The following is a 14,875-nucleotide window of genomic DNA, read 5'->3' on the forward strand; positions in this document are numbered from 1 at the left end:
CGCCGTGGTGTGTGTTTTACCTCCTATTCGGAGGCCTACAATGTCCGAGTTTTGCCTGATTTCCTGTAGGAGTGTCTCCATTGTCAGTATAAAGAGTGTAGGGGATAGTGGGCAGCCCTGTCTGGTGCCATTTCTTATCGCGAAGGGTTTGGTTAGCGTGCCATTAACAAGGACTTTGGCCGTTGGCTCTGTATATAGGGAGAGGATGGCTTTAATAAATATGGGCGGGAAGCCAAACTTGTTCAGGGTGTTTTCCATATATTTCCATCTTACTCTATCAAAAGCCTTTTCGGCATCCGTGGAAATCAGGACCAGAGGTAGTTTGTTTTGTCTGGCAAAGTGTATTGCGTGGATTGCTCTGGTCGTGTTGAATTTGCCCTCTCTTCCCGGAACAAATCCAACTTGGTCTGGGTTTATTAGCTTTGTAAGTAGAGGGGCTATTCTTTGAGCTAGTATTTTTGCCCATAGTTTTATATCTGCGTTCAGCAGTGAAATGGGTCTGTAGTTGCTACATAGGTTCGGTGCTTTGCCTTCTTTAGGTAGGAGCGAGATGTGTGCCTCTAAGGCTTGTTTGGGTAGGGGTGCGCCTGAGAGGAGGGAATTGCATAATTTGGTTAGGTGAGGGATTAGTGTATCTGCGAATTTTTTATAATATATGATGGGCAGTCCATCAGGGCCGGGGCTTTTTCCGTTGGGGATAGTTGCTAGTATCTCCCTCACCTCGTCGTCTGTGACTTGGTGTAGGAGTGAGGCAGCATCTTCCTCTGAGAGTCCAGGGAGATTTAAGTTGTTTAGAAAATTGAGTGTGGTGTCTTGTGGGCACTCATTGTCATTTTCTAGGCTGTATAATGCGGTATAGTATTTCTCAAATTCTACTGCAATGTCTTCTGTCGATGTCACTATTTTCCCCGTAGGGGTTTTAATTTGGGAGATGAATGTCTTCTCTTTTTGCTTTTGGATGAGCCTCGTCATTGTCTTTGACCCTCTGTCACCGTGCACGTAAATCTTGTACTTAGATGACAGTAGGGTCTTGGCTGATTTTATATTAAGTAGATTTTTAAGTTTTTCTCTTAGGTATGTGAGCTCTTTTAAAGTTTTGTCTTCCGGGTTCTTTTTATGTTGTGTTTCCTTGTATGAGATTTGGGTCAAAAGTGAGTTAATTTCCTCATTCCTCTGGCGTTTGATCCTGGTGCCTAGTGAGATTAGTTCCCCTCTTATATAGGCTTTGTGTGCCTCCCAGATAATTGGGGCAGGAACCTCGTGTGTGTCGTTGATTAAGAAGAATTCTTCTAGTTTATCCGTTAAGCTTGTGATATTTTCCTGCCCGTTTATCAGTGTGCAATTTAGGCGCCAGTTCCATTCCCTCCTCGGCAGGCTGTCCACTATCAACGTGAGGGCAATGGGAGCGTGGTCAGATATTGTGATTTGGCCTATGTCGGTTGCTGTGACTGAATGTAGGTATTTGCCTGAGATCAGTAGGTAGTCAATTCTATGGTACGATTTGTGAATGTGTGAAAAATATGTGTACTCCCTGAGGTTGGGATTTTTCAGTCTCCAGGCGTCTCGTAAGTTTAGGTCCGCTAACAGACTCCTGAGCCTGTGGGTTTGGCTGCAGGGGGCCGACACGGCGTTCGAGGTTGTGTCAATTGAATGCTCTAAAGCTATATTAAAGTCACCGCCGACCACCTGCAGTCCCCCCGCAAACTCTCTAAATTTATTCAAGACCCGTGTGAGCCATTGGACCTGTTGTTTGTTTGGTGCATATAAATTAGCGAATGTGATCTCGCTATTGGCTATCGTGCCTTTTAAGAATAGGTATCTCCCTTTTGGGTCTTGTTCTGACCCCGTAAGGGTGAAGGGGACGTTTTTATTTATTGCTATGGTAACCCCTCTAGAGGCCGAGGAGTGTGTGCTGTGGTGCCAATGGTTGTATGTATGTGTTGGAAGTCTAGGGACGTGGTTGTGGCGGAAGTGAGTTTCTTGTAGAAACAGTACCTCTGGGGATTGTTTTTTCAGCAGGTTAAATGTCTGGGCTCTCTTCTGTGGGCTGTTCCAGCCTCTAATATTAAATGACGTAACTTTGATCTCTGCCATAGTCTATTTCCATGTATTTTATTTTAGGGCCCGTATCTGTTGCACCTCTAAACAGAACGTGGTGTGCACTCTTGCTGTTTGAACAGGGGGTAACAAAAAGCTCCACCTTATGTGTGGAGGTGAGGAATTTTATCGAACACGGGGTCAGGGGGGATCCATACCCATAGGGGCCTCGGGTCCGTTCCTCGGTCGGTCCTCGAGGTGGGGTTGTAACCCCTTGGTTTCTCCCCCTCCTCGTGAATTTGTGGGGGGGTTGGACGCGCACCTCTTCGGTTGGGTGCGACCCCTGGGAATTGTGTGAACAGTAAATCTCTAACTTGTGAAGCTATACAACATTGTTCAGCAAATATCGAGGCTATATAGAACAATACAACATTATATATCAACAAATAAATTTGCCGCTCGGTGCGCTCCAGCCGCAGCCCCCCGGACGGTATTGGGGGAGCCGCCGCTAGACCCCAGCGAGGGCATGGCTTTTGAGTCTAAGTCTTTGGTGGATTTTGGATCTGGATCTCTGCAGATTGTGTATGGATTGGAGATCAGGCCAGAGTAATTAATTGGGGAGCGGGGATGCTCAATAGTCTAGAGTCCCTGTTGTTGGCCTGTCTCCGCCGTCTTTTACCTGCGCAGATCCTTCCGTCTGACCGGCGTAGTATATCGCGGGATTCTCCCCCTCTCGGTCCCCTCCAACTCCTCCGTCTTCCGGGTCAGCGATGTTGTAGTTCTGGCTGTAGGTAGGAGAGGCGGAAAGAGAAAACATGGGGGGGGGGGGGGGGGGGCGGGGGGGCTGGGAGAACATGGTGATAAGAGTTTATCTCACCGGTCTTCTGGGGGGGTAAAATGGGGATGTTTCTGCGGATTGTCCAATGGTGAGACCTTGGGAGGGGCAGTTAGGCTTGTTTCTCCTCAGGTTTCGGTCTGTGTTCTCTTTTTTTGTCTTGGGGTCCTGGGGGGTTTGTTGATCGACCAGCTTTCGGGCCTCTTCAATTGTGATAGCGGCGTTTTGGGTTGGCAGGGTAACCAAGAAGGTATGTCGATAGGGGGCAATTCGAGTTTTTCCCACACTTTCTCGAGGTCCCTTGGTGTTCTTATGGTTATTTGTTGCCCGTCTTTAAAGGTTGCCAGGCCGAACGGGAATAGCCATTTCACCGGTAGCTTTCTGACTCGAAGCGCATCTGTCAAAGGTTTCAGGATTCGCCTTTTGGCCAATGTGCTAGGGGCGATGTCCTGAAATAGAAGGATTTTATTCCCTTCGTGTAGGATTTCACCTGATTCTCTGGCTTTCTGTAAAATTGCAGAAGTGTCGAGGTAATTTAGCAGGCCGCAGATAACATCTCTTGGGGGTTCTTGCGGTGTGGGTTTTGGTCTTAAGGCTCGGTGGATCCTTTCTACTACAATTTTATTTGCTTTATCTTCTCCGAGCAAAGACTGGAATATCTGTAATGCAGCTGAGTTTAATGCCTCCGTTGCTATTGTTTCTGGCAGGCCCCTGAAGCGGATATTTTTCCTCCGGCTTCTATTTTCTTGATCTTCAATGAGGAGCATTGCCTGGTTTAACTGGTCTTGTTGCTCCGCTAGGGTGGATTGGAGAGCTAGGTTGTGCTGAATCAGGTCTTGCTGTGTATTTTCAAGGTCTTCAACCCTGTGGCCTATTTGTTTTACTTCGGTTTTTATGTCGGCTAATTCTTTCAGGACTGGGGAGATGGCTTCAGTGAGAATTGTTTTTAGGAAGGAGCGAGAAATTGGGTCTCTGTCGAGCTCTTCATTGCGTTCTGAGGCAGCTGAGACACTTTCTCCCTCTGAGTCGTCTGAGTGTGGGTCTGCGACGTATTCGTGGTGCGGTCTCTGTTTTTGTGCCGCTGGCGAGCTGTGTTTCTTTTTTAGATACTTGTCCATTTCTGCTTGATTTTTATTGGTTTTGGGCTGTTCTGCGTGGTCTTTATTCTTGTCCCTCCCAATTTTCACCATTGTGAGAGGGGGTATATTTACGTTTTGCTAGGTTTTGCTGACTCAGGTTTGTACGTTCGAGCGGTGGTGTTCCGTATTTGCTGCTATTGTTCACACGTTCCTCAGGGGTCTGTTAGCGCATAGTGAGAAATTAAATGATCATTCTGCGCCCTGTCTGGGCGGGCCTGGCCACAGTTATGGTTGTTAGGCTGTTCCGGCTTAATGTCTTTCTCTCCCCAGTGTTTGTCCCCTTTTCAGCTTTCTGATGCGCAGGGAGCTTGGAGTTCACGAGAGGGTCTCCTCTTGTTGGCCGAGAGGTAGGTGTTTGCTGTAGGGCACCCGGTTGTCTCTGTGAGCAGGGCGTGGGGTTCTAGAGTCGTTCAGGTGGCTTGCTGGGCCTTTGTGGCTAGTCTGTATTGTGGCTGGTTGGTAGTCACCTGCCAGTGCGGGTTTTGAGACCTCCCTGAGCTTGGGGGGTTGCCGGATGTGTGGCGGGCCGGCTAGCAGTGCCTGTCCCAATGTGCCTTGGGTGGCTTATTGAGCCTGTGTTGTTGCACTGTGTTGTGGCTGGGTGGCGGCCGCCTGCTAATGGGGGCTTTCAGTCCTTTTTTGATTCTATGGGGGGGGGGGAGGAAAGCTGCTGGGTGGCCCCTGCTGCAGATGCAAGGGTCTTCTTTATTGCCTGTGAGGGGGAAGAGGGAGAAGAGGGAGACTTATGGCTTGCTTGTGTCTCCCTCACCTCCAGCCCTCTGCTGTGTGAGGAGCCGCTGGTGTCTGCTCTGAGTGGAGGGGGGGGGGGGGGAGAGGGGGAAGTTGCCGTCCCCTCGCTGTGCTTTCCCGCTCTCCTGTCCTCCGGTACAGTGTGCAGGGAGGGGGAGAGGGGTCGGGTGACGTCTGCAGCCCTGTCAGTGAGCTTCCCCGAGCTCCGGTGATGGCAGATGCCGTTCGCCTACCTCCCGCTCCGCTTCTGCCGCTCGGATCGTCCGCGCACGCCGCCGGCACCCAGGGATCCGGTCCGGGGAGGCAGCCGCTCTGGTAAGCTCCGCGCCTCCTCTTGTCCTCGTCGGATTCGCTCCGGAGCGGTGTCTAAATGCTCCTGGAGCTGTCAGGGATCTAGCGCTGCGGTGGGGCGCCGGCTATGTGGCTCCGGTACAGTGTGGTGGCCCGTTTTTTGGCTATGTCTCCGGGAACTTGGCGGGCTGCGTCCTGCTTCCTGCTTGGCAAGCTCCGCCCCCCACATCTCATCTTTGACCTAAAAACTCCCTCTTCAATCTTTAGTAATGTAATTTCCACCTTTCCTGAGTTTACAGTGATACAACTTCTCACTGTCAGCCCACCATCAGGGCTGGCAGTTGCTCTAGTCTTCTGCCTATAAGTTATTTGGTCCGATCGTGGACACTATCTATTAGGGATTTTCCTGCACTTTTAGAAGATTGCTTTAGTCCTTTTAAGGACGCCATTTGGCTGGAACTTGTCTTCCTATATATAGATTATTCTGTTTCTCCACCACATTTAGGGATTTTTGTAACCTGGTTCCTATATGGCTCAATAGCATTTTTTGAGCTTATAAATGACCTTTTTAGCTCCTATACTAATCCTCGTGGCTCTTCCCTCAGTCTCTATTAGAAGAAATCCTCATACTTTTATATGAGTGCAGTCGAATATAACATCATACAAAAATTTAGGTTCCTGATAATTTAGAATTTTTGTAATGAAACGCATAGAACCAGGAAAAAAAATTCTATCGCTGTGGTGCTATCTTATATAAAGCACTAGCATAGATTATATTTGGGCATTTTTATCCAATATATTTTTGGAGATGCTCAAGTGATTTTTATGACTGCAAAGTCAATGCAGTAATGGAACCAGAATACATATTTCCTTTATGGTGGTATTATAGATCATAGACCACTAACGTGGAAGGATTGGGAATATCTTTTTGGCCATAATTGCGTTGTTTACCTCACTTTTAATAAAATTTGATTTTAGGGTTCATCCCCATCTGTGATAGGGCTTATTTGAGTTAATTTGGGAACCCTCTGTTTTGGTGAATAGTTTATGGTGAAAACAAGGACAAGGCCCTTAGATACGTAATCTCAATGTCAATTGTCTGTGCCAAAGGTCCAATGATCCATGCCGGTTTTGGCAGTACTTAGTAAACTGCATTGTAACAGTGATGACTAGGCAAATGTTTCTGTGGTCAATGACAAACAATCTCTCTTTCATATCTAATCTAGGTGAAGGCACAGTGCTCAATTGAAAGATGGGGTCTAAATAGCCGTTCCTTACAGAGGTATTCCCATCTTAGACTTTTATGTCATATCCAAAGGATATGTCACAGAAGTCAGATAGGTGTGGCCCCCACCTCTGGGACCTGCAGCTTTCTAGTTTAGGTCCTCACCACAACACTGTATGAGGCGGCCTGGATTAAAGAAACAGCCGACTAGGCTTTGCCACACTGTTTCTGTAATGCCCACAGAAGTCAATGGGAGTTAAGCAAACAGGATAATACAGCAAGCTGTGCTGTTCCTGTAGCTCCTAAGGTACAGAAATAGCATAGCTCGCTGTGCTACATTGTTTGTGTAACTCCCATTCATTTCCATGAGAATTAGGGAAAAAGTATAACCCAGCCATGCTTCGCTGTTTCTGTCTTCCTGGCCACTTTGTACAGAGTTATGTTCCCACCATGGGCCTGTTTAGCCTAGATGGGAACATTCCTTTAAAGAAGTTGTCTTCTTTGGAAGTCAATTTTCTTTAGAAGTTTCTCATGAGGTTCTGCTGTTGAGAGAGGTGGATAAAATCTCCTGCAGCACCACCATAAGAGAAATTAAAGGGGTTGGCCAGTTGCAAACTACTGATAGCGAATCCACAGGATAGGGTATCAATAATATATTAATGGAATTCTGCTGCGTGGGACCCTTGTAGATCAGTTGTTCTCCGGGCAGTGTACTTGCACACTGAGTTGATCTCCACTGAATTTTCACTGCAGTGGCGAGGCATGGTATTACAGGCAAGGCTCCCATTGAAGGGAATGGTCTCTACTACAAACTGGTCCAATGCAGTGGAATCGGAGCTATCTGCTCCATATGGAAATTGGCTCAGTGCAAGAGTCCACTAGCAGGACAAACAGCTGCTCCTGAGTAGCAGATCCCCACTGATCTACTACTGATGACCTATCCTGCAGATAGGCCATCAATAGTTTCCAACTGGCCAACTCCCTTAACAACATCAGTAAGCTTTTTCCTTTCATCCTCTCCATCTCTGTTCATTTCCATGATGATATTTTTGTGTTCTTCAGATTCCCTCAACCAACTTGGAAAAAGACCCAAATAAGAAGCAATTTGTATACGTCTCTGTGTCTGCTCCCGGTTGCTCTCTACAGAAAGTTGTCCTGGTGTCCTTTCAAAGTGGTCATATATTCATACAAACTGACAAACCCATCTACACCCCAGGAACTACAGGTACAGGGTTATAACATCAGGGCTTCTGCACATGGACGTGTTTCAGTCCCGTTATGCGGCTGTGATAATCAAGGCCCATCATTACAGGATGAGACCAAACCATTGATCAAATTTTAATTAGCGGTATTCTCACTTGTTAATAGTATGAGACCCATCTTCCTGCTATTGTTTTCAAACTCATGTGCTATGGCATGGAGTTTGAATGGCCCCATGAAAAACATTCATGCACAACTACACACTGTAGCAGCCAGCATAGTTGCGCAGACAGCCATGTGAAGAAGCCTTTCCTATGTGGGTGCTAAAAAGCTTTTTAAGTTTTTATTTTAGAAATCCGGTAGTGGATTTTGACGTAGTATTGGCATGCTTTATATACATTGCCACTGCTATTTATGATTATACCCCCTGTTCCAGTTGTTCACCACACTTGTGGATAGTCCCTACAAAAAGACAACTTTGGGCATCCATTATTTTCTTTTAAGCTAGGTGAGCTAACTTTACAATAACTTCTGAGCTATAATTCTGCACCTCTTGTGCCCTGTATTGTAATAGTGTTTCCATTATGTAATGGTGCCCCATTCAAGGCTCCTCCTGCCCTCCTTTTCCTCATGCTGTATCTGGTAGTAACTACAGGACTCATCCTTCTCCCAGGTCTGTCTCCTCCTTCTGATGTTGTATGAGCCTGAAGTGAGGAGATAAAGTAGGCAGGAGGATGAATCATCTATTTACACAGGTCAAACCCAGAAGAGGGGAGGAGCAGATCATATAAGTTAATACTGCTTGAAGACTCTACTGGCATGCAACATGGGGCGGGGGACTGTTTGGGTCTTTCCACCTGCAGACCTAGACGGATAACAATCATGCCCTCAGATCTTCTAGTGCTGCCACACCAGACAACACTGATATTGTGAACTGCACATAGCAGGTGCTCGCCCTGTTAAACATCTTGCATTAGGTCCTGACCTGGTGCATGCTATGTCTAAATATCAAAGAAAGCAGATTCAGAATATAAACAAATACATAATAAAGTGTTAGAACCTATATAACTAAATCCAGAAAATGTTTTCAATATATATTTCTTTCTTGTGAAGTTCTATACAGGGTTTTTACCATGACGCCACATCTAGTACCAGTGAGCAAGCCAGTGATCATCGAGTTCCTGGTAAGAATGTATTCTTCTCCAATATATATATAGTCAGTAGGATGTAGAAATCCTGATTAGTTCTATCGGAAATTAACTTACAAGACTGTCAATGAATTGTATTGCTACACTACAGAGTGTAAGTAGAACCCCATTCACTTTTTAGAGTGTACAGATCACACTTCCCCAAAGACTAATCAGGGTGGGCTTGGGGTCCCATGTTGATTCAGGTAGGTAGATCCTATGCTTGATAAATGTTGGAGTAGAAATGGATTTCACTAATTAATCTTTCACCCTCCATGCTCCAGAGGATGGTAGGGCCAAGAGGAGCATTACATGGTCTTATAAGTTTCCTCACGTCTACTTGGAGCTCTCCACAAGGAGAAATTGTGTACCCCCTGACCCAATCATAGACCTCTCACCCATCCAGACAGAAATCTACTGCACACTGGTGAGGAGCAAAACCCAGAAACAACTGTATGCACTTAGTTATCTTTTCCTCCTGGAGAAGACTCTGGCTTATATTCTTGATCGTGTTACTAGGCCTGTTAACAGGTCATTGACTTATAGGAAGCTACTTTCCAATTAGTGGCACTGCACAGGTATTGTACTGTCTGCAAATTGCATACCAGGGAATGATAGACATGTGTAGCTATACTTTATTCCATAAACATTTATAAATCAGAGTAATCAACCACTCTATAGAGCCAGAAATCCGGAAACCAGTGGTGGTCCACGAACTAAGACTTGCACTACATAGCACCTTGCTGGACCGACCATGTATAAGGAAGATCCTCTCTTTTCTTCACAGACTCCAGATAATGTCATTGTCAAAAAAGATCTGATTCAACAAGCCAGCAAAACTGGAATCATTTCCTTATCTCATAAACTGACGGAGCTTGTAAGGTAAGAAACAAAACATGTAAGTAGGGGCCAGCATCCCCTCGGGGCGTAACATGAAGCTGCTGTGCCCCAACGATAATGCTTCACTCATAGTACTGGTCTAGGACTCGGGCCTAGCTCCCAGATGTGACCGCATCTTCTGCACCCATTATAGTTACTTCCCTGCACTAGAGATATGCTTATATTGAGGAAAGTTCTGATTATACTTACTAGTTTTGCTCTCTACTTTACAGTTTGGGACTTTGGACCATATCGGCAAAGTTCGAAGACACCTTGATACAGAATTACACTACACAATTTGAAGTGAAAGAATATGGTGAGAACAAGAGAGACAACAAAGCGGGAGCTTCTGGGTTATCTTTTTCTGTGCTCTGATCCATAATTGTGATTTGAACATTGCCTTTTTCATATAAAGACTCACTCAAACGGGTGTATCAGTTACATAAATACACAGAAAATTTATGTGACCGAACTATGCATATTCCCTGCATATTGCAGTATTTTTTTGTGCATGTATTTACACGTTTGCAAAAAAAATCAAGAATGCCCCATTGATTTCATGTTAATTGTGACAATCCCTTTAAGTAAGTATATTTTAGAAAATGAAAATTAGTGCAGTGAGCATGTCTACCACTAGGTGGCTATATAGAGTATTGAACTTGACATGTCTCACTGATCAGTCTTCTTTCCTTGTGCTGCTTAGACAAGTTTGTACTAAACAGCGCACCATGTGGTTAGATGTGGTATTGCAAGATTGAACACAGGGATTTAAAATAGTTCAAAGTTAATGTTCTCACCTACGTTTATTTCAGTTCTACCGAGCATTGAAATAAAAGCAACGGTATCTAAGAAATTTTTCTACATTAAAGATGAAGAACTAAGAGTGGACATAGAGGCAAAGTGAGTTTTCATTGGTTCCAGGGATGTTTCTGTGACCCAGAGGTTAATGACATCTACAGAGACAGTAAATCACTATTAAATTTCATCTCACCAGCTATCTCTACGGCGAGCCTGTGAATGGCGTGGCCTACGTGCTCTTTGGAATCAAGAAGGACAATGAGAGGACTACTCTACCAGACTCCTTGAGCAGAGAAAATGTAATTATATTTTTCTCCCATTTACATTGCTGGATGTTTTTTGCCCAAAACAAAGTACATTTTTCATCATCCTCTAATGATCCATTAGAATCATGCGATTTATCATAATCATGCTATTTAGATATTCATAATATTAAAGGGGTTGTCCCGCGCCGAAACGGGTTTTTTTTTTTTTCAATAGCCCCCCTGTTCGGCGCGAGACAAACCCGATGCAGGGGTTAAAAAAGAAAACCGGATAGTGCTTACCTGAATCCCCGCGCTCCGGTGACTTCTTACTTACCTGGTGAAGATGGCCGCCGGGATCTTCACCCTCGGTGGACCGCAGGTCTTCTGTGCGGTCCATTGCCGATTCCAGCCTCCTGATTGGCTGGATTCGGCACGTGACGGGCGGAGCTACGAGGAGCCGCTCTCCGGCACGAGCGGCCCCATTCAGAAAAGAAGAAGACCGGACTGCGCAAGTGCGTCTAATCCGGCGATTAGACGCTGAAAATTAGACGGCACCATGGAGACGGGGACGCTAGCAACGGAACAGGTAAGTGAATAACTTCTGTATGGCTCATAATTAATGCACAATGTACATTACAAAGTCCATTAATATGGCCATACAGAAGTGTATACCCCCACTTGCTTTCGCGGGACAACCCCTTTAATTAAAGGGATTGTTTAAGATTAAATAGGTTGCACCAAGATAGACTTTTATCACCTATTTAGTGAGGCGCAGATTGAATGCAGCAGTCGTTGGGCATGCATCTTCAATGTGGCTGATGGAAAAGGCCAACTACAAATGCCTGACTATTTCTGGTATCTATGATATCCACATGGTCTAATAGAGCACATAGATGGGTTGTCTTCATGAGACAACTTCTTTAACAAGTTGTCAATTCATATATAAGCAAAATTGACTTTCTGTGGTTTCCTAATTCAACTCTCAACCAGATTGAAAATGGTGAAGGCTTTGCTGTGTTAAAAAGACAAGTGTTGGTGAAGCATTTTAAAGACGAGAGCGACTTGTTACAATGGAGGATATTTGTGACTGTTACCGTTATTACTAATTCAGGTAAGAGAAAGAAATGTCATCATCGTCTTCCATTTCTGCAGATTATATCTAGTACGGCTAGATTTTAGGTGCCGTTGAGTCTGCACTATATGTAACAGATGCTGGCTGTAAAATACAGCTGACAACTAGCCGCATTGGCCAGGAACATTAATAACTCCAATCCCAGCTGTTTAACCACTTAGATGCCACTAGCAGTGCTAACAATGAGGCTGGACAGAGGTAGGGGACTACCTCTGTTTACCGATCTGCAATGAGATTGTGGGGTGCCATTCAGTTGCCATGGGGCAAAGCACACGGGCGTTTTTCCGCACGTCAAAACATTTGCACTAGATAGAACCAATGCTTTTCGATAGCAGCGGTCACATGTGCGAATTTTTGCGGAAAAAGACCTGCGTCAAAAATTATAGAACACCGGTTCGCGGAATGCATATAACTGCGTTCTGCGGTAAACCGATGTTCTGTGTATGTGAAACTGGTGTTCTGTGTATATGAATTCATGAATGGTGAGTGCTGCCTCTGATTGGCTAAACACAAGGACCAATCAGAGGCAGCTCTCAGCTGTCATTCAATAGCTGAGAGCTGCCTCTGATTGGTCAAAGTGTTCAGCCAATCAGAGGCAGCCCATTCAGCAGGTGGGGATTTTAAATCCCCGCCTGCTAAATACTACTCAGAGCAGTGCAGGAGAAGAGCTGGCTGGACGCGGCTGAGGCCCGGCAGCTGCAGAGAGTGAGTATACATTTTTTTTCATTTTTTACCCATTTTTGGATTGATTTTCAGGGAAGGACTTATATTTTAAGCCCTTCCCCGAAAATCACTGCAGAGCTTGCCGGCAGTCCATTGCTTTCAATGGAGTCGGCTGTATTGCTGGCTCCATTGAATTTAATGGGAGAACTTTGCTCTCCTCTGCCACAGCTGTGACAGCTGTGGCAGAGGATTTCTTCATCTCCGCAGGGAGTCCCATTTTCACTAGACACTGTGACAATGCGGAGATAAAGAAATCCTCTGCCACAGCTGTCACAGCTGTAGCAGAGGATCGCTATGTTCTCTGTATGTCAATGGGGCCGCCACAGCTGCTGCCAGCCCCATTTACCACAGTTGAAACCCCTGGATGTGACAGTATCCAGGGGTCTCACATCCACGGAATCCCCTGCTGCAGCTGTCACAGCCGCAGCAGGGTATAGCAGGCAGCGCTCTTTGTGAGTGTATAAACGCTGCTAGCAGCGTTTTTTTCCACCGTGATGCCCACTTCGGTCACGCAAATTTTTGAACGCATAGCTGATACGTTCAAAAATTTGTGCGTCAAAACACCCGTGTGACTGAGGCCTGTCTCTGCTAACCTGCTGCATCTGTGATGCCGCTGGTGTCCTCTGGACGCTCTCTATTTTCATTAGCAGCAGAGGTCAAGTGGTTATTTACATTATCAAAAACATCCCGTAAACAAGCCAAGGCCTTTATATTAGAAGTCCATGTGGCTTGTTTATGAGACATCACATGGGCCATGAGACTTAGTGACATCATGGGTCACATGACATCATGCTGAATGCCAATTGGTGCTCTAGTACCACAGTGAGTAAATTACAAAAGTATTGCTTCGAGAAGGACAGGAATATTTTTTTTAAAATTATTATGTTGGAGAACCCCTTTAGGGTACAATCACTTGTAGCGGAAAATGGTGCGGATATTCCACTGCAGAAAATCTACCTGCATTTCCACAAAGTTTGAACGTAGCCTTAATAGAGTGTAATTAAGTGTACAATGTACTGTAATACTAAAGTATATAGTGATTGAAGTAAAAACAAGCAACAATAATTAAAATATAATAATAATATAAAATAAATGACATAAAAAAAAATATTAAAATACAAAAAAAAATTCCCAGTCCTTGCATGCTAAGTGCTATCAGAAAAAATACACAATGCCAGGATTGTGTTTTTGTCGATGGGAAAAGAAAACATTTGTGGATATGACAAGAAAGTTTCACATGAGAATGCCCCTTTAATCATCATCTTCAATCCTATAAGTATAATGTACGGCCGCTTCTCTTCCAGGCAGCGATATGGTGGAATACGAGCTGGATAATATTTTTATTATGTCATCACCATATAAAATTCTCTACACAAAAACATCCAAGTTTTTCAAGCCTGGAATGCCGTTTGATCTTACGGTAAGTGAACTGATCTTAGATTATATTACATTATTATATTGTTTATTATTTTGTTTTATTCATTTTCTTTAACCCTTTGAGGACATCCACTGTACATATATATAGAAATTGTGTGCGGTTTGTATAGAGTGGGCTCAGAAACTGAGCCCATTCCAGACATGGCTTGTGTTAGCTGTTTTTGACAGCTGAGACCCAGTTGCAGCAGCTGCAATCAGAGATAACTCTGATCGTGGCTGGTGACCATGTAGATGTTACTGTCAATTCTGGAAATCCCTTTGTCACCAGACCAGATCATGGCTCCAGTTCATTCCTCATGGCAGTCTGGGGCTTTGTGAATGTATCCCAGGGCTGTCATGGCTGTTTGCCTGTTAAGCCCTCCCTGTGGGTTTGCGGGCAGCCATTCATTCGTCATGGCAGCCTGGGGCCTTGTGAAGGCCCCCATGGCTGCCGTGTAATAGAATACACAATAAATTATAATAGTAAAATATTGCAGTAGATTGTGATCATACAATTGTAAGTTCAAGTCCCCTACAGGGACTAAAAGAAAATTAAAAATAATTTAAATAAAGTCTAATGCCTCTTCTGCGCCACATATTGAAAGGTAGCTTTCCCAATGTCTGTCCTTCTAACAGGCTTTGTAACATATAAGCCAAACCAGAATCTTCTTCATAAGGGAAAGATACTCATGTACAGACAGACTATTACAGGCATCTTGCCTCTCATCAGTGCACAGTAGGGTTCTGGTTGGCTGGGGGAGAGGCCTGTTATGTGGATTGACAAATGAAAGAGTCAGCGGACTAGCGCTCCAAACTCTATGGTTCTTGGAGGTGGCTAAGAAATAATAATTGTGTAAATAGAAATGTAAAGGAGGGGACTCACCTGGTGTGGAACGCCCGTCAGGGAACAGGCATCCACACCATCAATACAGAAGTACTTGATAAAGGATATCAAGTCCATAGGGAGAGTGTCTGAGAGAGAGTCCGCAGGTGGGAAGACCTCGGTTGAGAAAATAAT

At 44.9% G+C, this 14,875-nt stretch overlaps 1 protein-coding gene across 1 annotated transcript in view; it reads left to right on the plus strand.

Moving 5' to 3' along the window:
• The window catches only part of LOC136612968 (venom factor-like), an 86,025-nt gene that overhangs the window by 11,611 nt on the left and 59,539 nt on the right, over positions 1-14,875 (plus strand). Inside the window, exons 3-10 of the mRNA XM_066593742.1 lie at positions 7,340-7,502; positions 8,591-8,661; positions 9,452-9,546; positions 9,777-9,859; positions 10,356-10,443; positions 10,538-10,640; positions 11,577-11,697; positions 13,746-13,861. Coding sequence (XP_066449839.1) covers positions 7,340-7,502; positions 8,591-8,661; positions 9,452-9,546; positions 9,777-9,859; positions 10,356-10,443; positions 10,538-10,640; positions 11,577-11,697; positions 13,746-13,861 — 840 coding nt within the window. The remainder of the gene's footprint in view (positions 1-7,339; positions 7,503-8,590; positions 8,662-9,451; positions 9,547-9,776; positions 9,860-10,355; positions 10,444-10,537; positions 10,641-11,576; positions 11,698-13,745; positions 13,862-14,875) is intronic.

This window comes from Eleutherodactylus coqui, chromosome 2 (genome assembly GCF_035609145.1).
Source record: "Eleutherodactylus coqui strain aEleCoq1 chromosome 2, aEleCoq1.hap1, whole genome shotgun sequence".
NCBI lineage: Eukaryota > Metazoa > Chordata > Amphibia > Anura > Eleutherodactylidae > Eleutherodactylus > Eleutherodactylus coqui.